Genomic DNA, 26378 nt, shown 5'->3' on the forward strand with positions numbered 1-26378 from the left:
AAATGAAAAGAAGAACTGTCTTTTTTTTCTGGTAGGGGCATCTCCCTTTCACTTGTACTGTGCTCTTTAGCTCATTTCCTGCCAGGGCAATTTCAAGTTCAACCTGTTTTGTAAAGTTATGAATCATATCAGTGACTCAAAACCAATTTTGAGAGGGGGGAAAAAAACTAAGCTGACTGTCTATAAAGAATCAAACCTAGTAGCAAATAAGAATTGTTATTCTTGGAACTTTAAATGCCCACTAATACATTACCCATTCATTCATTCATTCAGCAAAAATATGTTGAAGCTAAAATATGCCGAATGGATGGTGTCATATATAAAGGCAACTAAATTCTCTCTTTCTGAAAGATGCATAGGTTTTTGTCTTTGTTTTAAAGTTGGATTCTTATTTTTTCACAGGGAAAACAAAACTTAAAGTAGTAGTTACTATAAATTTGTCAATTGTATTGCTATTTTGAAGAAAAGAGAAAATATGAAGTTCCTCAACCCAGACATACTTTGATAATGAACTGATACCTAAAACCTTTATTTTCCAAATCACAGAGCTGGGGGAAACCACAAAGATTATATATACAACTTCTCACTTTCATTGATGAGAAAAGGGAGTCGCAGGGGGGTGAGCAAAGTGCTGGAGGCTACACAGCTGGGCGGTCTGTGGCAGAGCCAGGCCCGGGATCCGGGTCATCCATCTTTCTACGAGCAGGTACCTTCTCCAGGAGCAGTCAGGATAGGTTTATATATTTATTACGAGAGCAAGGCCCTTTCTCTGATGCTGTATTAATATTCACACATCTTTGTAAGGTAGGTATTATCGTCTTTACTTTACAGAAAGGGAAAACAAGACGAAGGGAAACTGTCACTTGACCAGTGACTCCTGGCTGGCTAGTGGCAGTGATAGGATAGGAAAAGGCTCCAGGTCACATTCCTTCTGCACCGCACTGCCAGGGAGCGCCTTCCTGAGGCTGTCGCCTGTCTTTACATAACCAAGACCAGCTGGGGGTGAAGGAGAGCCTATTTCCAAATCGATATGCTTGTCTATTGGGCCGCTTTCTCTTCATTCATCCTTCCCTGTGCGAAGCACTGAGTTAGGTGCTATGGAAGGTAAACGGAATGGATAAGATATAAACCTGCCCCGTAAGATATCCAGTGTCTACGAGGAGATACAGGATTTGTTCACAAATAACTATGGCACGAGAAAGAATGTAGCAACACATTAAAAGGAATAGAAAGTGTTAACAGAAATTCCTGTGTTAGAGGAAAGTAATATAATGTTGTATAGCTCAGAAGGTTTGAGAACTCTGCAGAGATCTTTTCTTTGGAGAGATTGTGAACTGTGCTCTTTGACCTGTAGGTGGGGAAAGAGAGCACATGCTTAAGGAGATTTCCTTCTTTGAAAATGGGCTTAAAATGCTTTAGCAAAGAATAATTTGAACTGATGAACTTACGGGGAAGATGAAGAATTTCAAATTTTCCAATTGAGTTCTTGGAAAATAACAAAAAACTTCTAAACTTATGGGCAGTGCAGTCCTCTAAGATGTAAAAATTTAGATGCTAAGTAAAATTTAGCTAATAACTAAAACTACATAGTTACTCCATTTGCTGGGGTCTCAGCCTGAGTTATGTAAATTTGGATGAATTGGTTCATAAGTAAGCTTTTAGGTTTTGATGGAAATGAATAAAAAGTCGGTTGACTAGGAAGAGATTCAGTTGGGCAAGAGCCGCACTCAGCTACTTTTTATGGGATTTTTGCAACACTAAATGACTCCTCTGTGGGGAAATAAAATATAAAATCAAATATCTCAACCTGTGAGAATACACAGCATCTTCATTTTAAATTTTAATAACTTAGATTGAAGGTAGGCAGGAATTTCAAAGTAAATTTAGATTTTTTTGTTGTTGTTCACAACCCAATAGCACAATGAATTCTAATTCTGTTTTTGAGATTCTTTGAAACGTGAAGAAAAGGCACTATAAGCAGGAAGGAAAACATGCCCTAAGATGAACTAAATTAAAGCCCATAGCAACAGAGAAGAAAAATTTCACCTTGCCTTTGAATGCTGTTTTCAGATTTATTACCACCATGCTCACAACCTAGAACTCAAGGTTCAAGTTCAATAACTGCAACTTCAAGAAGAGGTATGGAGAGGACTTCAACTACATCTGCGATATTTCATTTCCTTATAAAGATCTGAGGCAAACCCGGAGGACATGAGAACTATCTGGATGGGGTAGCCAGGGCCTGTTATTCCATTCTCCCTCCTTTAGCATCCGTTTGAAATGCCTCAGGATAAAATACCTGCTCACAGGCTTGATGAAGGCTGGTCATTTTTATAAGTCACCAAATCATTCTGTACACCCACTCTTCTGTGTTACTTTATCACAGGGGAAAATATATCACAAAAATGACAGTGTAAAGTAACTAGAACTTCTCACCAATTAGTGGAGGTAGGGAAGGTGACCAGTAAAGGAAGGGGAACTTTGGAGGGGCAAGAACTTTTCTGTTCTTCAAAACTCTCAGAGCTTATTGATGGTGGTGTGGGGAGGCGTGGGGTGGGGCAGGGCAGGGAGGGCTGTTGGGTGGTTTCCCCTCAGGGCAGGGTCCCTCACTGCTGGGCATTGGTTAGGCTTATTCTGAGTGGGTTTAGCTACCAGACCACCAAAGAATGCCTTTTTCAAGGGAAGGTGACCCACCCACAAAACTTGGAGAACTCGCACATGCTTTGAGAAATGTCACATTGAGATTAGATTTTCAGAGGTACAAGATGAAAAGCTGAATGAATTATACCAAACTAGGGTACCTGCCCATCTCTTACTTATAACTTGCCTTCCTTCTGCCTTGTAATATGGTTTTGACGTGAGGGCGGGAGACAAGGTGCAGAGAGCCTTCCCTAGAAAGATGGTGGTGAAGGGAAAGCACTTTATAAAATGTCCAAATCTCTCGTGATGCTCTCAGCCCACTATTACTATTCTGAGACTTGACAGTTCTGCCGAGGACAACGTATTAAATGCTAGGCTTGGGGTTCCATGGGGGTGTCAGGAATAGTTTCAGGCAAATTTGTAAAATAGGCGAGGAGTGTTCCTAACATCTGACGTGAGGGACTGAGAGCTTCTAATGAGAGCGTTACTGTGCTAAACATTTCTTCCTGCGCATTATCTTATTTAATTCTCACACCCTTTTTTAAGGCAGGCAGTCTCTCCCCAGTTTTAATTATAAGGAAATAGGCCCAGAAGTTCCTATAACTTGACCGAAGTCACTTTGTAAATGGTGGAACTTAGGATTTGAACCCTGGTCGGTCTGATGCCACAGGTTATGATCTTTGCAAATACCCCAGACTGCCTCCCCTTCCTTCATGATCATCTTCGGAGATGTTCATCTTGCCTTATGCGCGTTTTGAGAGAGATGGGGGATGGATAGAGATTTGGGAGTGGAGTAGAAGGGCGAAGTGATAGCTTTAGGGCTGGAGTAAAGTGTCCCTTCTCCTCGCCATGTGTTGTCCCTCTGCATCCTATGTCCTCATATGTCTTTGGGGACACTGTCTGTCATTGTGTGGTACCCACTCTCCATCTACATCAGCAACATCCCCTCAGTGTTCAATGTGTGCAAGTCTCTCTTGTCTCTTGAGAAGCTCCCCCATGGCCCTGCATCCCTTTAACTGCCACCCGGTATGGCCACTACTAGGCACCTGTGGTTGGTGAGCACTTAAAATATGGCGAGTGTTACCGAGAAACTGTATTTTACATTTTATTTAATTTTAATTCATTTTAACTTAAAAAACTGAAGCAGCGTAAAATATTTCTCATTAAACACAACACTACCATTCTGGTAGATCTGTATTTCATTTAACCATTGCATCACCTGAGGTACAATTGTATTGTAGTGCATGTGCCGTGTGTGTGTGTGTGTGTGTGTGTGTGTGTGTGTGTGTGTGTGTGATCTAGTATGCATAAATATATAAACACATCATCTATCTAATTGATCAATGGATTGACTGGATTATAATTTTACATGTACCAATATAAGACTGTAATGTGCTTATTTGAATGTTTTATGCAGAGAGCACAAGTGACAGTGATAACCATGTGAGTCATAATTGGTAAATGCATTAAATATTATTTTAATTATAATATCTTTAAGCCTTTTTTCGTAGTCTGTCTCATAGCTATTGGTGAATAAGTCTTATATCCTCTATTAAGCATTGAACATCTTAAAGGGCAAATCTATGAGCATGGAAAAAATTTAAATTTAAAATGAAGGCATAGTAAGGATGCAGAGGAGAGATGCGGAATCTGGTACTACAACTGGAACAGTGACGGAAACCTGAAAGAGGGCATCACAGACTTCACCATCAGTGGTAGCTGCAGGCCGCTGCAGCGGAGCACAATGAAACGCTGTCGCGTGAGAAACACGCACGCATGTTGTTCCCATCCTGTGACGGTCGAGTAGTACTTCCTAAGGTGAGTTCCACAGAACATTAATCAGGAGAGACGTTCATGGAAAAAAAAAAAAGCATTTGTATTCAAATAAGTTTTGGAAGTATTGTTTATTAGAGATTCCCAATAACTCAGCATATTAAAACCATTGCAATATCTGGTAGAAAGGAAAATTTGAAAGCTTGCTTTAACTCAGTTTTCCTATATTTGCATTGTCTTACATTTTGTTTTATGTGTTCATGTCACCTATTAGCGAATGACACTACCAGTGCAAGAAAGTTTAGCGATTTGTTCTCACGTGGTAGATGAAGCTCTGGGCAGGGAGGTCTTGGCTAGTGCCCTGGACGAAAGTGGGCCTGCCCCGTCCTGAGTGATGCAGGCAGAGGTCTCTAGCCTTTGGTGATGTACACGGAAGAATAAATACAATTCAGGCTCACTAAATAGAGCTTCAGGAAGTTGAGACTATGACCATTGCTTTTGGTAGTGTCACTCTGAGGTGACAGTCATTCTGGAGGGAAACCGGTCAAGAGGTAGCATGAATCACAGAGAGGATCACATATTTTGACCCAGTGGGAATTTATCGAAGGGCAGGGACAGGAAGCGATTAATCAGAGAATTTATATGCATATATGCATGGCCCATGGACACAGACAATAGTGTGGTGAAGGCCTGGGGAGGGGAAGGGGCTGGGTGGAGGGGGGCAAAGCAGGGGAAAATGGGGGACATCTGTAATACTGTCAACAACAACAAGTCCCAAAGAATTTTTTAAGCCTACAGGTTCAAATATAGTTATAGCAGGGATATGGAAAGCAGGGATAGGGAAATTTTTAGGTAGCTCAAATGTTGAAGAGGAGGGAAAAGCCTAAGTAAATGGATATAATTTCTCCATGAACTACTCTATAGTCTTCAGAAGTGATAAACTTGAAGACCATGTTGTTATGTCAAGAAGTATATACGACCTGGATGCTCATTTCCTCCTGATTTCACGGGCTCCTTGCTTCAGACATGTAACATCTGCGCCCAAAACATGGGAGCTCTGCATTTCCGCAAAATCACTCCATTACGTCCAAAGCATTATTGAGCAACATAGAATTTCCTGACAGTCTTGGAGAAATTAATACTGGAAGCTCCCTTCTCCACTTCTTATTCCCGTATTTCATTATCCTCCTAGAGAATCTCCCCGACCCAGCAGCTTACTGTGTAGCCTTCCACATCTTTCCCACATGTATGCAAACATCTTTAACTTTCTTTCGACATAAATTGGCTTACGTTACACACGGCGCTCTGAAATGTGCTTTTTCCATGTAGTCATATATCACAGACACCTCTGTGTACAGGGTGGGGCCAAAGTAGGTCTACAGTTGTACATCTGGAAAATAATACAAGAATTAATAAATAATACAAGAATAAACCCTGTTTCAGGTACTTACAACTATAAACCTACTTTTGCCCCACCCTGTACTTAAAGACCTGTTTCCTTTTAGTGGCTGCATGTTCATTCCTGTGGTATCGTACAGTGATTTATTCAGTCACCGATATTGAGGGATATTTAACTATTTCCAATTTTTTGAGTATTTCAAACACTGCTGTGCACATGGGGCCATGATGTCAGTGTATCGTGCTGATCAGGCAGGAGGAGTAAGAGTGCTGAGGAAACTGGAAGCCTTGGGGTCACACGCATGTTCCAGAGGATGGAAAATAAGCCCTAGAGATTCAGGGACCTGCCATTCAGGGAAGTTTTGAGGGGTCCAGTGAACAAGGGTGTGTTGGTACATAATCCCCGAGGTAAAGACTAATTGCTACACCTTGCATCTCCTAACACAAAGAAGGGAGCCCAGTGCCTGGAGGACCACTGTGAGTTCTAGAGACAATATATTCTACACATGGTAATATGGCTATGACCCACCAGCATGAGGCCTGGGAGGCTGCAAGCTTTGAATAGGTCCTGGTACAGGAAAGGGCTCAAGTGGGTCCTGCAACCTAGCAGATCCTGTAATGTTGGAGGTATCAGGGATTGAAAAAGTTGCATCGTGGATTTTATGTTAAGCCCTGGGTGGGAGAATCACAAAGCAGGCCTCCAGGGCTCTGAAGCAAGGCTATGCCATTGCCACAAAAAATTATGTGCCTCCTGAAAAACAGCTCCTGGCGGGTATTATTGGGTCCAGGTAAGATGGAACACTTGCATGTGGGGCACCGGGTAACTTTGTGACTGGAACTGCCAGTTAGGATGGGTTTGTAGGAACATAAAACCATACAGTCACACAGGCCCCAGTGCAGTATTGAACTAGTGCATCTGAGACTGAACCTGAGCAGGGCCAGATGGAAAGAGACAGCTCAGAAGCAAGCGGCCTCAACCTCTGTCACCTGCCACGATTTCACTAGGGCTCTCCCCAGCTCCGCCTGTATAGTAGGTCCTAGATAGCCAGTTGAAAGAAGAGGGGAAAAGCCCAAGATTGGCTTGTGAGTGATTGGCTCAGGATGTGGGTACACCTGAGAATGGAAGCAGCTGCATTACAGCTATACCCAGGTTGGTCTTGAAAGAGAGTAGATGCAGAAGATCATCTCGAATAGGCAAAGCTTGTCATCTACTTTGTGTGGAAGGAAAAGTGGCTCTACATGACTCTTCACAGAGTTCTGGGCCACGGCCAATGGCCTGGCCAGATGGTCAGGAGCTTGGAAGGAAAAGAACTGGGAGATCCGAGACAAGGAGGTCTGGGTTTTAGAAGCATATGGATGGACAGAAAATGGGAGGTTTTGTATCACATATTAATACCCATCAGGAAGTATCAACCATGGGAGACACATTAAACAACCAAGTAGGCAAAATGATTCAGGCCTGTTGACATTAGTAGGGCTCTGTTATTGGCTGTCATAGGACTGAGCATGGGAGTGGTGTGGCCACCATGGCAGAGATGGAGGCTACACATGTGCCCAACAGCATGGGCTTTAGTTCACTAAGGCCAGACGAGATATTGCTTCCTCTGAATGTCCAACTATGTTGTCTCTAAAAATTGCTTTCATTCTTTTAGATCTTTTGAGCTTCCATATCAGTGTGTGTTTTTTTAAGCTTATAAATTTCAACAAAAAAGAGGCCTGAATTTAGATGGGAATTTTGTTGAATCTATAGAGCAATTTGGGGAAGAACTGTCATGTTAACGATATTTGTGATTCTTTTAATCCATGAATGAGGTATAATCTATTTATTTAATTCTTCTTTAATTTTTTTCTGTTTCTGTATGTTTTGTAGTTTTCAGTGTAAATATCTTAGACAACTTGGATACATTTTTTATATATCCTTTCTCTTCATTTTCCCTTTTAGATAACCAGAAAAAAATAATTCTCAGAAAATAACTGGGCATCTCTGTAGCCTGCAAAGTATAACTCCCACAAGTGAAATGCTGTGGGGAGAGCAGAGACAGAAAGAATTTAAGTAGTAAATAAGAATATTCAATTTTTATGTGTATATTTGTGACCATAATCGTGTAATGTTTACGAAAAGAAATAATGGAAAGAATGCAGGAGGGGAAGACGGCAGCAGTGGCAAAGCATTTGAATCCCCACATAAAAACAGAGAAAGAACACAGGAGCCAACCTCAAAGAGCTTCTGATGGCCAGGACTGCAACAATTTGACTAGCACAACAAATAAAAGACACTGGATTATAACCCAAAGTATAAAATAAATATATGAGTACAAAAGTGATACAAATAAATGACTGAATAAATAACTAGGGAAAAAGAGACAAATCTTCCTTACAAAAGAATTCCAAATGATATGCATAGATGCTCCCCTTCCCCCACCCCACCCCCAAAAGGTGGAACTTAATTCCTGCCATCCTTTAGAGTGGGCTGGAATTAATGACAGTAGGTATGCAAAGGGGAAAAATTAGAAACTTTAAAGTGAAAAACCTGTCCCGCCTTAACCAAGTGATTAAAGTGAACATCACAGCGACATCATATGGGTACCATGTACCTCCTGATGTGATGTGATGAGAAGGGCTCTTCCTACCCCAGGATAGTTCCATCTAATTGGTCTGGAAGAGGGCCCAGGCAAGCAGTATTTTATTAGTGTACTTTTTTTTTTGCTTCAAAGTTTTATTTTGAAATAATTATAAATTCACAGGAAATTGCCAAATAATATACAGGGAGGCCCTATGCACCCTTCGCCCAGTTTTCCCCAATGATAATATTACACAACTATAGTAGAGTATCAATTCCAGGAAAATGACATTGGTAGAGTCCATAGAGCTTAGTCAGATTTCACCAGTCTTACATATGCTCTTGTACCCGTGTGTGTGTGTGTTTCTGTGCAATTTTACCACATGTGTAGAGTCATGTAACCACCATCACAATAAACACACAAAACTGTGCCATGACCAAAAGGCTCCCTTAGGCTACCCTCCCATATCTGACCCCTGGCAACTACTAAATCTGTTCTCCATCCCTCTCATTTGGTATTTCAAGAATGTTATGTAAATGGCATCATACAGTGTGTAACATTTTCAGATTGGCTTTTTTTTCACTCAACATCATTCCCTTGAAAGTCATTTAAGTTGTTGCAGACATCAACTTGTGTAGTATTCCATGGCATGGATGTACGATGGTTGGTTTAGTCATTCACCTATTGAAGGATATTTGGGTAGTTTCCAATTTGGGGCTGTTATGAATAAACCCGCTATAAGTGCTCACGTACAGATGTTTGTCTGAACCTCAGTTTTCATTTCTCTGGGATAAATGACCTCATACGGTGTTGCTGGGTCATATGATAAGCGTGTGCTTAGTTTTATAAGAAGCTGCCAAACTATTTTCCAGAGTGGCCATACCATTTTACACACCCACCAGTTTCTCCCCATCCTAGCCAGCACTGGACATTTTCATTATTTTTTGTTAGCCATTCTGGCGGGTCTGTAGTGATGTCTCATGGTTTTACTTTGCAGTTCCCTTACCACTAATGATGTTGAACATCTTTTCACGTACTCACTCATCACTGGTATGTCCTCTTGGGTGAAATGTTCCTTCATGACTATTGCTCATTTTTAAAATGAATTGTTTGCTTTTTACCGTGGGTTTGGAGAGCTCTTTGTATTTTCTAGAAACAACTCTGTTTTGGGATATATGACTTGTAAATATTTTTCTCTCGCTCTGTAGTTTGTATTTTTATTCTCTTACAAGCATCTTCCACTTAGTAAAAGTGTTAATTTCAATGAGGTCCCATTTTTCCTTTTCTGGGTCATGGCTTTGGCATCAAGTCTAAGAATTCCTCATATAACCCTAGGTCCTGAAAATTTTCTGTTTTTTCCTAAAAGACGTATAGTTTGGGGTGGGTGGGTGCAGGGTGGAGGGGATCAATGGAGAAAAGGGGGAGGCATCTGTAATACATTCAACAATAAAGATAAAAAAGACTTATAGTTTTATATTTTATATTTGTGATCAGTTTTGTGTGAATTTTTGAGTAAGGTATGATGTTTAATCTGAGATTCATTTTTGCCTATGCGTGTTGAATTGTTCCAGCATGATGGCTTGAAAAGGCTATTTTTATTCAGTTAAATTACTCTTCCATCTTTTTCAAAAATTAGTTGGGCATATTCATGTGGGTCTATTTCTGGGTTCTCTTGTCTGTTCCATTGATCTATGTATCTATCCTTCCGTCAGTACCACACTGTCTTGTTTACTGTAACTATATCACCTTCATATCAGGTGAAGTGACTCCTTCTGCTTTCTTTTTATTAAATTTTTTTTAAAATTTATTTATTTTAGAGAGAGAGGAAGAGAGAGAGAGAGAGAAACATTGATTTGTTGCTCCACCCATTCATGCATTCATTGGCTGATTCCCATATGTGCCCTGACCAGGGATCGAACCTGCAAACTTGGTGTATGGGGATGACCCTCCAACCAACTGAGCTACCCGGCCAGGGCCCACTTTGTTGCTGTTGTTGTTGTTTCTGTTCTTTTAAATTGTCTTAGTTATTCTAGGTCCTTTGCCTTTCAATATGGATTTCAGAATAAGCTTGTCTATGTCTGGCTTGGGATCACCTAGGAGATTTTGATTTAATTGGCCTGGAATAGAGCCCTGGTATCAGTAATTTATAAAAGTCCCCCAGGTGATTCTGATGTTTAACCAAGGTTGTGAACTTTCGTTTAAAGCTAGACACGCCTGAACAAAAGTTGCCCTTGGAGAATACGGGACTCAGGTGTTGGCTTAAAAGTTTAAAGAATAGGTGGGATCTTCTAAGAAAATGGACCATGAAGTGAAATTTTTAAAAGTGAAAGGAGGAGAGAGGCATAGGCATTTCTTAGGGGCCCCCCAGTCTCCATTAAATGCCCATCTAAGTAGGTTGAGCCTAGGTTTGAAAAAGTAGCCTAACTCATCTTGATGAATGAAGCACCAAAAAGTGGAAACAACTGGTCTCCAGCCACGGATTTCTCACTTGGCCTGAATTTTCCAAAGACTTAGGTGTAGCCCTGGCCACACCTATTAGAGGCAAACACTGTAGAAAGGTGTGGTGCAATTTGGTAACATGGAGGCTTTTCTTTCTCTAAGCAGAGGTGATAAAAAGAAATGTTGAAAGTTTAAATCCTGAACCGCATTCAGAAGCTCAACTGGAATAAAATCAATATGGCAAAATGTCAGATATATAATACTATGTTTCCACAGGCTTATACTCTTTTAAAAGCAGTGGATACCTGTTTCTACTGAACAGTGTTTTTTTCAGCTTTCCAGTTGGTTTTGTTATACAGACATATATAAAGTGAAATCTTCAGGCATTTATTTGTCAGGAGAAACTATGTAAGGACTGATTTTATATATTGTTAATACCCATTTCAGTGTAGGTGTTCAGTGATGAGCAAGTAAGTATATGCAATATAACTTAAATAATGGTGGCATATAGAATTAAATAAATACCTGTTAAAAAAAAGAACTTTTTGTGTATAAATAAAACTTGAACTCCTGATTTTTAAAAAAAGTAATGATGGCAGATATAGTAATACATTTTTGTTGTTTTGTTTCTTTTTTTAAAACTGAAAACCCATTTTGTTGTATCAGTAAGCATCAGTGTTGTTACTTTCCTTATAATTCATCTTAATTTATAGCAGCCATTGGTGCACAGGTGAACATATGCTTGAGGGAAGGCCTCCCTTTAAATGCTGTTGATAGTCTTCCTTCCACTGCAATTCATACATGTTCTTTCTGTAGCTAAAGAAAAGACAGACTGGTCCCGGCTGGTGTGGCTCAGTTGGCTGGGCGTCAGCCTGCGCCCAGAGAGGTTCCTGCTTGATTCCCAGTCAGGGCACATGCGCCCGTTTCGGGCTCCATCTCCAGTAGGGGGCGATCGATGTTAGGTTCTCACATGGGTGTTTCTCTCTTCTCCCTTCTTCTCTCTCTAAAAAATAAAATCAATAAGTTATTCTTTAAAAACTGAAATGTACGACAGAGTGATGAAAATAATACCATTGCAGAACAGACACAGCCGCTTTCCTGCCTTCCACCTAAGAACAGTTTAGGGAGGCTGGGTGTGTGTTAGCAACCCCATTTCCGCTTCTCAGAGCTGCTTTCTGCGGTGGCCACAGTACCAGGAAATGAATCTTTTTTTCCTTCACATTGTCTTCCTCTTGTCCCAGTTCACTGACCTGCACCTGATGGTATTAATTTACTGTGGATGAAAAAGAGGTGTCCTATGGGAAGTGACCTCACAGGGTCACAGATTCCTAACTCAGCAGATCGTGGTGGGTAGTCGGTACCGGGGCATATAATTCCTTTAGTGAGAGGTTTTAAGCCAGCCCTGTCCACTGTTCTTGTGCATCTGGGGTGACACACCTTTGAAATGCCAGAAGTAATACCCCTCACAGGACCTATTAACCCTGAAGAGAGCAGGTAATCTTGTCAACTACCCTGTAATCCAATCCCAGCCTTGCTTGCTCCAATCTTCCTTTTTGTTTCCTCCTGAAATTAAGGAGGGAACGTAATGTATAAAAGAAGCTGTACAGTGTTATTCTCGGGAGTATTTGAGATCTTGCTGCCTCACATATGTCATCAGTTTGGCTCAAATAAACTCATAAAAATTCTTTATAGGTTTGGATGTCTCTTACACCGCACTGTTTTCAGTGCTCTCTCTCACAGAGCCACTGTGGCTCTCAGTTTTATATCCTTGGAGAATCTAGCCGATCTGACTTGGAAGGTCTGACATGAAGGCCCCCTAAATCTGCAGGTTTTTTTAAAAAAATATTTTTTATTGATTTTTAGAGATAGAGAAAGAAAGAAATATCCATTGGTCCACACTGACCACCTTTTGGTGCACAGGACGATTCCCAAACAACTAACCCGCACCGGCCAGGGCCAAATTCGCGGTGTTAACAAGAGCCTCGGGTGATTCTGGTAATTCTGCTGCTGGCGTGTCTGAGCCTGCTCTGAGGCTCTCGGCAGCAGAGTGCTGCTTATTGTAAAGATGCTCTTAAAATACAGCGGGCTGGGGAGCGAAATGACAGCCAGGATTGGAAGAGCCTTCGGGGGGTGGGGGGGCTCTCCTAGCTGTCCACGCTCTACAGACCCTTTCCTTCCAGTGCTTCTCCCATGGCTCTCTCTTCCCTCAGCAGCCACCACGACCCTCTCCTTTCAGTTCCCACGACTCCAAGGAGAATTGATTGACTACTTGTTCCACATGGATACCCCTTTTCGCTTGCTACCATCACAGCGAGTGAAATAGCAGCATTCTGAGGGTGGGCTTCTTGTCGGAAATTTCATGGGGAGGGTTCCACGCTCTGGCCTGTCCATGAGGTGTCTGTACTAAAAAACCCTGTTCTTCCCCTTGGGACGTCTCATGTGGCCACCTCTTCTGTCCCCTCCACCATTCCTCTCCTGGGGTCACACTCACTGGGCCTTCACTGCCTCTCTGACTTCACCCTGCCACTTCCTCCCCAGCACATGTCCCTTTTCCTCTGCCCTGGGGACATCACTTTATTTGTGCTGCCCAACCCCCAAATCAGTCCCATGCCCTCCCCATTTGCATTCGAGAAATTAGTAAGTTCGCCCGGCCGGGCGTGGCTCAGCCGTTGAGCATCGACCTGGGATCCAGGAGATGGCGTTTCGATTCCCAGTCAGGGCACATGCCCGGGTTGCGGGCGCTATCAATGACTCTCATCATTGATGTTTCAACTCTCTCGCCCTCTCCCTTCCTCTCTCTGAAATCAATAAAGATATATTAAGAAAGAAAAAAAAGAAATGAGAAAGTTGTTTTTATGAGCACAGCAGTAATAGGACTAAAAATTAGTGCTAGTTTTCCACGTCCAGAGATTTTGTAAACTGAGGTCTAGCTGTGGTGTCTGTTATGGGCCTTGTCACTTGGGGACCCAGCTGAGAGCTGCACTGAATACACGGGTTAATCCTGCCACCCCAACTTCACTGGAAATTCCTTAGGAGTAGAGACATGTCTGCTCTTCCCCCCCACATCTGTGTCAGCTTCATTGAGAACCGAAAAGGATTTTAGAGATTGAGAACCGAAAAGGATTTTAGAGATGCAGGAGAAGGGAGTATGTTATGAAGAGAGGAGCAGGGACTTTGGGGTCTGGGTGGGTAGAGTAAGGGCCCTACAAAGATGCCCACATCCTAATCCCAGAACCTGTGAATATGTTAGGTTCCTTGGCAAGGGGGATTTCAGGTTGCAGATGGAATTAAGATAATCGCTGACTTGAAAGTAGGGGTATTATCCAGTATAATCAAGAGGGTTCTTAAAGATGCAAGAGGGAGGCAGGAGCGTCAGTGTCAAGTCACACGATGTGAGAAAGACTTCACCTGCCGCTGATGGCCTTAAAGATGGGGGATGGGGCATGGGCCAAGGACTGCGGGCAGCCTGCAACACACAAAAAGGCAAGAAAATAGATTTTCCTCCAGCGTCTCCAGAAGGGAATACAGCCCTGCTGACACCTTGGTTTTAGCCCAGTGAAACACATTTTGGACTTCCGATCTACAGAACTGTAAGATAAAAAATTTTCTGTTCTTTGAAGCCACAAAGTCTGCGGTAATTGGTTACAGCGCAATGGGAAACGAACACGGAGTCTGACAGTCTCTTCGCTGCCACTTATTAGCTTTATATGAACTTTGAAAGTTACTTGAGTACCTCACCTTTCAAACAGGGAAAATGACACAAACTTTGAAGGACTCTTACCGGGATTCAATGAGAGAACAGTATGTGAACTTCTAGCAGAATACTCAGCACATTGCTGGTGCTTAAACATTAACTCTCTTTTCTATGGAGATGATCAATCCTAACTTTTACTTGATCTACGGATTTTTAATATATCCTTCATTAATGGTGAGTCGGGGTTTTTCCCCCTTGAGTACCCCAAAGGACAGGGAGCTCACTCCAATTCATTTTGTTTTCAAAGTTGTCATTGTTAAAAAGCCCTCTTCTCTATAGTTTTTAAGTACTAGTTTCAGTCTGTCATTTGGAGTTCATCGGAATACTGGCCACGGGGACACTGCTAGTCTACAAAGTGCTTTGGTGAAAATTAGAAAAAAAGGCACCCCCTTTTCAAAGCACTTTACTTTTTTTCTGTTGGGAATTTGTTGTAATGTACCATTTTGTAGCGTAAGGTGTTTGTTGCCGCCAATCAGAACATTGTTGCACTAGACATGGAAATCTCTGGGGTCTAGGAGTGAATGGTGTCCCCTTAAACACAGCCCTCTGTGCAGCGCACATCTAAGCCCGGCACCCTTCAGTGACCCCTGGTTTATACAGGGCTTTCCGTTATCACAAGTTTCCCCAAAAGTGATCTAATTTGCTCCTCACAGTAATCTGTAAAACAGGTAAATATAATTATCTTAATTTTATGATGGGACAACGGAGGTTCAAATTATTTAACAAATGTCAAAGATCACATAGCAAGGTGGGAGGAAACCTTTCTGAATGCCAACTTTCACCTAATATAATTCCTTTAGTTTCAGATCATTTGTGATATCGAGTGAATATCTCTATGATTTCAAACAAGTCATTGATTAAAAAACATGCATAAAGTCCGACCTGTTGGAGAAGAGGGGAATCTATTGAGTGAATGCTGGATGCCTGCAGATTTATTTGATATAATCCCATTCTCTTGGGAAAAAGTCATTGTACCCATTTTAAAGATTGGGAAATAGATTCAGATAGGTAAGTTGCTCAGATTCCCAAAGCCAGTAAATAATAAGTGCAGAGACAGCCTTTACACCCAATTCTTTCTGAAGTCAAGGCCCCTGTTCTCCTCTACCCCTGGCCACATCTCACAAGGCAAGCCTCAAATAATTCTGGATTTTGGACTTCCTGTTATTTCTTACAGGTCAATGTCATAGTTTGCTTGTGCTTGGTTGTTTCCTTCCTTCCACCTTTCTTGAACATGTTTTTAAAAATCTGAGATAAATAGGGTCTGCAGTTGAAACTATTTCTTTAGATCCCCACCTCCCTCTTCTATTTTAGTGATCGTTTGCCATTTTGAAATGAGAGTTCCTCTCTTGAACACTTCCCAAGGGCCTTTTTCCATTTAGAGGAGGACTTGCTGATTAATTGATAGTAGGTACTCAATGAATATTTTTAGAATTTAATTTAGGGATTCCCAGGGAGCTGGCATACTTGATAAACCTTATAGTCACAGGAACTTAAATTTTATCATTGCATTCATTTGAGAATATACTTTATTTTTAGCTGAAATAGCTTTATTTATTTATTTATGTTTATTTATTTATGATATATTTATTGATTTTAGAGAGACGGGAAGGAAGAGAGAGGGGGAGAGACAGTGGGGGGGGGAGAGAGAGAACATCAATATGAAAGAGGAACATTGATCAGTTGCCTCCTGTATGTACCTTGAACAGGGATTGAACCTGCAACCTAGGTATGTGCCCTGACCAGAATCGAACCCGAAACCTCTCCGTGTACGGGACGACACCCCAACCTACTGAGCCACACTGGCCAGGGCTGAAATAGCTTTATTTTTAAGGCATAATACAAAGATTTAGGATTTGTATGTTTGTGCTTACTTTTAGCAATATTTTTAAAGCACAAAAGACTTCCAATTCATGATGGCTGTCAGAATAAACACATGCTGAATGTTCACTCTTCCTAATAATTATAGAATAAATGCATGCAAACAAGCAAAACCACCCGTGCATACACTGTAGAGAACACTCCAGAAACGCATGGTCTTAGAAAGTGGGCCATCTGCAGTTCCCCTGTGATGAGTTACAAAAAGTGCACTTGAGCAAAGCAAAACTAACACTCAGAATATAGGAAGACATTTGTTTCAAACAGAAAATATTTAAAATAATCTCTTATGAACTTTGATACTATCACAGCCAACCACTTAAAACATACATAAACAAGCTTTTTAGCATTAAAAATATGTAAATCTTGAATCGTATTTCTATTCTACTTCCTCTACAAACTTTTGTCCTAATACACTTTTATGCTTAAAAGTGATCTATTCATTACCCTATCCAACTTATCCAAAGCAAAATATGCATATAAACATAATTCTTAACATTTACTTCATTTCCTGAAGTCATAAGGCTCTAAGATTTAAAAATAATTCTTCTAGTCCTGGCTGGTGTGGCTCAGTGGTTAGAGTGTCAACCTGTGCACCAAAGGGTCCTGGGTTCGATTCCCAGTCAAGGGCATGAACCTGGGTTGCAGGTTCTATCCCTGGCCCCAGTCTGGGCACATGCTGGAGGTAACCAATTGATTCTCTCTCTCTCTCTGTATCTCTCTCTCTCTTCTCTCCATCCATCTCTCTCTGAAAATCAGTGGGGAAAAAATTCTCTGGTGAGAATAAACAAAAAATAATAATAAAAATAGTTCTGTTTTTAAAAAAATTCATCTAGATTAAATTATCTTTATTTTTTAATTTATTTTAAATTTATTTTTATTGAACTTATTGTGGTTATACTGGTTAATAAAATTATAGGTTTCAAGTGTACAATTCTATAACACATCATTTGTATATCGCATTGTGTGTTCACTATACAAAGTCTGGTCTCCTTCCATCATCATTTATCCCTCCTTACCCTCCTCTACTTGGCCCCACCCATCTTTCCCTCTGGTAATCACCATACTGTTATCTGTCTCTATGAGTTTGGTTTTTTTTTTCTTAATCCCTTCACCTATTTTATCCAGCCTCCAACTCTCCTCCCCTCTGACAGCTGTCCGTCTGTTCTCTGCATCTATGAGTCTGTTTCTGTTTTGTTTGTTAATTTAGTTCATTAGAATCCATATATAAGTGAGATCATATGGTATTTGTCTTTCTCTGACTGGCTTATTTAACTTAGCATAATACCCTCTGGGTCCCTCCATGCTGGCCCGAAGGGTAAGATTTCCTTATTTTTTACAGCCAAGTAGTACTCCATTGTGTAAATGTACCACAGATTTTTTATTCACTCATCTGCTGATGGGCAGATCCAAATCTTGGCTATTATAGATAGCACTGCAATGAACACATGAGTGCATATATTCTCTCAAATCAGTGTTTCAGTTCCTTTGGATATATTCCCAGAAATGGAATCACTCAGTTATACGGCCATTCCATTTTTAATTTTTGAGGAAACTCCATACTGTTTTCCACAGTGGCTGCACCAATCTGCAGTCCTACCAACAGTGCATGAGGGCTCCCTTTCCTCCACACCCTCACCAACACTTCTTGTTTGTGGATTTATTGATGATAGCCATCCTGAGAGGAGTGAGGTGGTATCTCATTGTGGTTTTAATTTGCATTTCTCTGATAATTAGTTATTTATAAATTTTGGATATTAAACTCTTATCAGATGTATCATTGGCAAATATGTTCTCCCATTCAGTGGTTTGCCTTTTCATTTTGTTGATGGGACTACAGCCAAAGAAGCAGGAAGTAATGAGGGGAAAGCCTCTGAATATCCAAAATAGCATAGAGTTAATTTAAAATTGAAGCACTTCATTTCTTTAAGAATTCCGTAGGCAATCCGCTCTCAAAGCCTAGTGATTCCAAGGCAATCTATAGAGTTCCCCAGATCACAGGAGAATCAAAATAGCAGGCAAGGCAGTGACAGCTGAAGTATGAAAGCAGAAGAGGAGACTGAAAACTAGAAAGCAGACACAGTAATTGAGAAAGCTTACTTCTTTGGGCATAGTTTAGTGCAAGGACAAACTCTTGACAAATCAATGGACTCCAAGGCATCACTGTATTACAGGATGCTTCTTGTTTACAAAAATGCCTGACCCTTCACTAAAAATTCAGTTATGATCACTAACTCCATTTAAGTATGCAGGGATGCATTTTAGGAAGATCTACTTTCCAAAAGACCAGTTAAAAATAAAATGTTATGTGGGGTGGAGAGGGTCAATGGGGAACAGGGACATCTGTAATACTTTCAACAAATACAAAAATTTTTTAAAATTTATCTTTATTGTTGAAACTATTACAGGCATCCCATTTTTTTCCCCCATTGACCCCCTCCACCTTGCTTCCACCCCCTCCCCAGTTCTTCACTCCATTATTGTCTGTGTCCTTGGGTTATGCATATATGCACATAACTCCATTGGTTAATCTCTTCCCACCCTCCACCTCCTTCCCTCTTCCCTCTAAGATACAACAGTCTGTTGCATGTGTCAATGTCTCTGGATCAAAGTTTCTCAGCTTCTTTTGTTCATTAGCTTCTTCTTAAAGAAGACTCTTCAACACTTCATGTAGTACTGGTCTGGTGGTGATGAACTCCTTTAGCTCTTTCTTATCTGAGAAGCTCTTTATCTGACCTTCAGTTCTAAATGATAGCTTTGCTGAGTACAGTAATCTTAGTTGTAGTTCCATGTTTTTCATCACTTTGAATATTTCTTGCCACTCCCTTCTGGCCTGCAAAGTTTCTGTTGAAAAATCAGCTGACAGTCGTATGGGTGCTCCCTTGTAGGTGACTAATTGCTTTTCTCTTGCTGCTTTTAAGATTCTCTCTTTGTCTTTAACATTTGGCATTTTAATTATGATGATTTTTGCTGTGGGCCTCTTTGGGTTCCTCTTGTTTGGGACTCTCTGTGCTTCCTGGAACTGTAAGTTTATTTCTTTCACTGGATAGGGGAAGTTTTCTGTCATTATTTTTTCAAATAATGTTTCAATTTCTTGCTCTCTTCTCCTTCTGAAATCTCAATAATACGAATGTTGGGCCACTTGAAGTTGTCCCAGAGACTCCTTACACTATCTTCTTATTTCTGGATTCTTTTTTCTTTTTGCTCTTCTGGTTGGGTGCTGTTTGCTCACTCATGTTCCAAATTTCTGATTTGATTTTCAGTGTCCTCTACTCTACTGCTGATTCCCTATAAATTATTCTTCATTTTTGTTTGTGTAGCCTTCACTTCTGATTGATACTTTATTATGTCATTGATGATCTCACTAGTTTCCTTAAAAGTCTTACTAAGATCCTTGAGCATCCTTATAACCATTATTCTGAACTCTGTCTCTAGTAGCTTGCTTGGCTCTATTTCATTTAGTTCCTTTTCTGGAGATTTCCCCTGTTCTTTCCTTTGTGACATGTTTCTTTGCCTCCACATTTTGGCTGCTTCCAGGTGTTTGTTTCTGTGTATTAGGCAGAGCTGCTATGTCTCCTGGAATTTGTAGAGTGGCTTTGTGTAGTAGGTGTCCTGTAGGGCCCAGTGGCTCAGCCTCCCCAGTCACCTGAACTGGGCCTTCTAGGTGCTCCCCTGTCTGGGCTGTGTGCACTGTCCTGTTGTAGGTGAGCCTTGGTTGCTGTTGGTGTCACTGGGAGGAGCTGACTCCCAGGCCAATCGCCTGTGAGGACCAGCTGCAACTACAGCCAAAGAGCTGCTGTGCTGGAGACACCCCTATGGAGCAGGATTTACTTCAGTGGAGCTTTGGTGTTCACCAAGTGCGCCCCTTGAGTGTGTCACTCGTGGATGTGGTAGGGCTGTAATCCAGCGTGGTCGAGTCTGACCACCAGATGCACTCTCTCTGGGGCCTCCCAGGAGGTGCAAAGTCAGCCTGTGCCAGTGCCTTGCCCAGGGCCACCCAGCATGAGCTACACAGCAAACCATAGTTGGCTGCTGCTTGTGCTGGGCTTGGAGGTGTCCAGGAGAGGCCAAGTTATGAGCCAGTGCAGCTGCCGCTAGTGCCAGGCCTGGGGCCGCTTATAAAGCCGTATGGGGCAGCTGCTGCTTGTTTGAGAGATTTTAGGAAAGTCCTGAGCATGAGGCTCGAGAGGCCACTTGCACAGAAAAGCCCCTGGAAATGGCCTGGATGAGCTGCAGGTGGGGAGGGGAGGGGCGGGGCCTCCGGGAATCACGGGGCGGGGCCAAAGGTGGGAGTCAGGTGCTGGCGATTCAAACATGGCGCCTGCCTGCCGGCTGTGTGTGGGGAGGACTCGCCAAAGGACCCATGGCCTCCGCCAGTCCTTCTGCCTGGGAGGAAGCCGCCCTCCGCCTCTCGCCTGGATCTCAGGCAGGTTAGTTCCTCCCGAGTGTCCCAGGTCCTTTCAGGCTGCTGCCCGGCGCTGGGCTCAGAGGGAGCGTCCGAGTGAGTCCGTGCCGGGCCCTTTAGGAGGAGCTGCTGGGGCTCCCGCAGCCTCGGTGACCCTCAGGGACAGTCCCCGCTGGTTTCACTGCCCGAAGCTGTGGAGACTTCTTTTCCCGTCCCTAGAGCCCTGGGCTGGGGGCCTGCTATGAGGCTGGGATCCCTCGTTCCTCCTGGAAACCCCCACCACCGAGATTCCCTCCGGGATTTCAACCGCGGCACCGGGTGTGGGCCCTCGGATGAGTCTCCGGGATCCAGCCCCCATCTGTCCGCGTCTCCGCCCCTCCTGCCGGTTTCGGTGCTGCTTCAGTTCCTTGGTTGCAGAGCTTCTGTTCAGCCAGATTCCAGGAGGCTCTGAGTGATGGTGGTTCTGTATCTTAGTTGTAATTTTGTTGTGGTTGGGGGAGGCAGCGGGGACTGCGGTTACCTACGCCGCCATCTTGGTGTCTTTCCAATAAATATAAATTTAAAAAAAGGTTAGTTCGTAAAGGGCAAGCTTTAGCTAGCGGTGAATAATTTTGGAATAATTACTTTGTGACAGGTTATTTCACATATCGTCCTTCCTTCAGTTCTTTTATACCAGCCACAAGAGACCCTAATCCTAATTTCCACTCTATAGAGGAGAAAGTTGAGGCTTGAGGAAGTTAATTGATTTGCCCGGTCACAGAACCAGTAAAAGGCAGTACTGGCTTTCAGATCCAGTTTTGTTTTGCTCCGAAGGCTGGATTCTTTAGATTTTCATTATCTGTTCCTTTTCTAGGTTTCAGGCTCCAGTCCTGACCACCCAGAAGTTGTACAAAATCATATTTATAAGTATTGTTCTGAGCATTTGTAGTTTTGTTAGCAAGCTTTGTTTCTGCATTCAGTTCTCAGTGACTAATTTCTGCTTTACATTTCTCGTAACTGGTTTCTTTCAGAGGTTGGTATATTATCTTGGCTTCTTTGTCTTTAGATGTATCAGCATCTCCCTGATGTGTGTGCATAAGTTAGGATGCTGAGCTGATTTATGCTGGTTTATCTTGAGTGACTAAATGATACAATGTTCTTAGAGAAAATGCTATTATTACTCAGCAGCAAGAGCTAAATCTGGTTGGTGTTCAGTTATATTTCTTCATTTTCTGAACATGTACAAATATAAAAACAGTGTTTAACGGTGATCTCAACCTTAAAAAAAATGTTAGGCAGGTAGGTGGCAATATAAGTTTCAAGCACACGCAGGCTGGTTGAGCTAGAACATTAAAAAACTGAATGCTCGCCCTGGCCCGTTTGGCTCAGTGATTAGAGTGTTATCCGGCGGACTGAAGGGTCCTGGGGTTGATTCTGACCAAGGGCAAGTACCTGGGTTGCAGGCTCCGTCCTGGGCCCCGGTCAGGGCCAGTGTGGGAGGCAACCAATCGATGTCTCTCTCTCTCTCCCCCTCTCTCCCACTCTCTTGGAAAAGCAATGGAGAAAATATCCTCTGGTAAGGATAAAAAAACAAAGAAACAAAAAAACCCTGAATGCTCATTGTAAAATCTGTATTCCCTAAGGTTTTGTGAATAATGCTAAAGAAACTGCTTAAAAAGCAAGAGTGATACCCACTGTGGGTCAATTCAGACCAATCTGCAGATCAGCTCTCAAATGTTAAGCGTGGAGTTTAATGTCCTACGCCGGCAACAATTTCTGCTATTTTCCTGAAGGTGGACTCCTAGCATAATAAAAAGATTTCTGTATAATAAAAAGAAAAATAGAATAGCCAAATCTGAACCCAACTTTTGCTGTTTACTAGCTATATAAGCTAGCTGCAAATGACCAGAAATTAGTATTATTATGCATAAAAATGGAGAGAATGACATAATAAAATTGATAACACCTGCCCTTCCAACCCCATAGCGTTGTTGACAGGATCCAAGGGATGATATAAATGAATATGCTTTGTAAATATTCAGTATCGTTACGTAAATATGTAGTATTATTAAAATGGTAATTCTGTTTTTTACATGGGTTATGTCATTGTTGATGGTTTTAATTTGGTTCTGTGTTGATCGCTTTTGGCTGAATATAAACCGTATCATTAGAATTTATCTTCTTGAGGGTTGTACCTGTGAAAACTTTGAGTACTGTTTTAATTCAGTCTTGCTGTTTGAGTATCTATGTGGCCGAGCCTGAGCTGGCACGTGACTGGTGTTGAGTGTCTATCAGTCCATAGTATCACACTGCCTTCCTGAAACCCGCCAGAAGCTTTTCCAGGTCTCTTTGTCTGGCCTTTAATTTTAGGCCAGTCATCAGGATGAGTACTGGATCTTCTGGATGACTTCACATTCTGAGCACGGTTTAATCTCCCAGAAGGGAGATAAAAAACCCGACTTTGATATTAAGCCTCATTCTACTGCAGATAGAAAACAGGCGAGACAAAGTGCTTGGAGCATCAGGCGGCCACCTCATTTTGAGCAGTAAATACAATGCCTGTCCACAGCAATGACAGGCCTGTGTCAGGTATGTGGGTGGGCCTCTCCATAAGGAGAGCAGTGCTTTGTTTTAGAGGGGGCAAAGCGTCATGATGACTCAGAGCTCAGGCTCTGGAATCAGATGGATGTGTTTTACTGAACTGCCCTAAATAAAACCAAGTTCTTAGGCTCTACAAGCTCCAGTTTTCTCATCTGTAAACAGAGACTATAATAACTACCACATGGTGATTGTCAATGGTAAATGAAGCAACTTTTATATAAAAGTTATATCTAACATATACTAATTATTATGAAGCTGCAATCAACAGAGAATGGAAACAGGGATAAAGGGAAAGGAAAAGAGAGCCATGTGTTCATGGTGTAGCTCTTACAAATCTTAGAATCATATCCAGTCCTCCAGGAGCCTATTGATCTACAGTGTAACCGGTCTATTCCCTTGATACTGTGCCATCCAAGAGTTCTTTTACTATTCCTTGTACTACAGTATCAGTAGAACATTTCTCATGTGGCAATTTATATCTAAGTGTTGATTTTTTTTTTTAAACATAGAGCTTTCAGGCCTCTTCCTCAAACGCCTCACAAGCTGTTACCTTGCTCAAGGTACGAGGAACATTGCTTCAATTTTGGTCAATTTCTAGACCTGTGTGATATTTAATGAGCTTATGTAGTCTAGTTAATTTTCAAGTGTGCCTCTGTGTGTGTGTGTGTGTGTGTGTGTGTGTGTGAGAGAGAGAGAGAGAGAGAGAGAGAGAGAGAGAGAGAGAGAGAGAGAGATCTGCTGGTGGTGGCCTCCTATAAAATCTCCCTGTGGACAAGGAGTGGTGGTAGGTACTGCTTTTGCTCCTTGGCGGGGAACATGGGCTGAGAAAATCTGGCCTGGCCATTTAAAGTTCAGTGCAGTTTGTTGATGATGAAACTCAAGAAGAGAGGGGAGTCTGGGTGCTGGGGCGACGGCTAGCAGCATGGGAGGTCTCCCTGGGCTCCAGCCGCGGGCATATTAACCCGTTGCAGTAAGGACTGCGAGGGAGAAAGCTCGAAGGAAAGCGCAGATCTCACCCCGCGCCAGCGCGGGAGGGGAGGGGAGCGAGCGCGTACACAGGGCGGGGCGGGGGTGAGCCGGGGTGAGCGGCGCCCGCCCGCGCGGGGCGGCTGGAGGTCCCGCGGTCGGGCGGGGAGGCGGGACGGCGAGCGCCGGGCAGGAGGAGAGGCGCCTCCCGCCGCCGGGCCCGCGCGCCCCAACCGGCCCGCTGGCATCGCTTATCCACTGGCATCGCTTTTCCACTCCCGGCGGCCCGAGTCGGGGCCGGGCGGGGCGGGCTCCCAGTCCCCACTTTTCCTGCCGCCCTGCCTCCCTCCCTCCCTCCCTCCCGCCGGGCGGTCCGGGCGGCCACCAATGAGCGGTGAGAGGAGGGAGCGGGAAGCGGCGCGCTCGGCACGGCCCTCCCACGGCGCCCCCGCCGCGGCACCGACGCGAAGTTTGCGCCGGGGAAGCCGGAGTCAGACCGCGTCCCTCGGCCTCGCCGCTAGGTCCCCGCGAGCTAGGCGGCCGCGCGCCCTTCTGGACGGCCCCCCACGGACGCTCGGGCGGGCGGACCTGGAGTAGGGTGCTGCGTGCCGGGGCCGGGGCCGCCGCCTCCCGAAGATGCGGGATGGCAGCCGCGCCGCCGTCCAGCCTCTCCCTCCGCACCACGGGCTCCACCTGCCTGCACCCGCTCAGCCAGCTCCTGGGCATCCCGCTGGACCAGGTGAGTGCGCGCGGGGCGCACGCCCTCCCCGAGCCCGCGCGCGGAGCCTGCGGGGAAGCGCTGCCTCCCGCCGTCCCGCCCCCGCCGCAGAGTTTACGGCCACGCACTGGGCAGGTGGGCAGGTGTTTGAGTTTGTGTTTCTCCTGTAAGTGTGAAAAAACATTGGTATACCCTGCACGACAGGTTCGAAAGAACTTTTTTTTTTTTTTAATTTAAAGTTTTGGGTTGCCGTGTTTCCCGTTACCAGGTTCTAAGCTCTTCTGATATGAATGAGTTGTTCCTTCCACCAGGGGGGGTCAAGTCCTATCGTTTTTAATGTAGATGACCCTACGTAAAAACACACCTCATCTGAATGAGAGACCTGGGTTTTAAACCTCAGCGGTGGGACTTGTCAGATGAGGGTGACAGTTATTTTGTACCACGCGTGCGGTCCCTCGGAAGGGCAGGAGGGACCCAGGACACTGGTTTCCCCAGGGCCGAGGTTCCAGGCTCCCAAGCAGGGCAGGTTAGTGGGGGAAGGGGGGCGCTGTTGACGTCATCTGGACTCTCCCGGGTTGTCTGCTACCATTAAAACTGAAAATCGCAATAAAGGACAGTAATCCCTGGTAGATCTTCCTGCGGGTTGAGGCTGTCTTACTCACTTGACCGTCTCCTTTGGGTGCTGCAGGCTGGATCCGCCACGGGTGTAGTATTGAGTCAACAGATGCGTGTTGACTTAAATGTATGGGTGGGGCTGCTGGCGGAGGGCCCGCTGCGCTCCAGCCTGTTTTGTTTCAGGCTGAGTTTTTGCCCAGGTTTCTTCCTTTACCTTTCACTAGTGATCTTTCCCCCGAGCAGGAGCACACCTGCTGCTCATTCCATTCACATTCTCTCAGCCACGAGGAAGTGAGAGTTGGCCCGTGGCCTTCCTCAGATACCCTTTATTGCACCACCCTTCCAGCAGGGTTCCCTCTGAGGATCTGAGTCAGAACCGCACCTGATCTCACCATTGCCTTCCCATCAGCTGGAAAATCCAGTGAATTAAGAACTTGGGGGGGGTATCAAATCCTAACTCCTGCTTTTGTAAATTACTCCTCTGTGTGTACTGAGGGTGGAGAGACCCAGGGACCCAGGCAAAGGCAGAAATAACAGCAGAGTTTAGCCCTGAAACTCATAGCCGAGTTTCCTTAAGGGGGGTTTGTTTTGCATTTACCCCCACCCCCAGCAGAATTTATTTTAATTGCATGTTCTGTTTTAAGTTACTCTGCA

The 26378-nt window shown here is 43.5% G+C and overlaps 1 protein-coding gene across 2 annotated transcripts in view; it reads left to right on the top strand.

Annotated features, from left to right (window-relative positions):
* Positions 1-24855: 24855 nt before the first annotated feature.
* Positions 24856-26378, top strand: part of MBOAT1 (membrane bound glycerophospholipid O-acyltransferase 1) — an 80697-nt gene continuing 79174 nt past the window's right edge. The window contains exon 1 of one of the 2 annotated variants that reach the window (XM_081145182.1): positions 24856-25130. In XM_081145182.1, coding sequence (XP_081001308.1) covers positions 25035-25130 — 96 coding nt within the window. In that variant the 5' untranslated portion in view covers positions 24856-25034. The remainder of the gene's footprint in view (positions 25131-26378) is intronic. The other variant, XM_081145183.1, reaches the window with a different exon arrangement.

This window comes from Miniopterus schreibersii (genome assembly GCF_964146895.1).
Source record: "Miniopterus schreibersii genome assembly, chromosome: 8".
NCBI classification, from domain to species: Eukaryota; Metazoa; Chordata; class Mammalia; order Chiroptera; family Miniopteridae; genus Miniopterus; species Miniopterus schreibersii.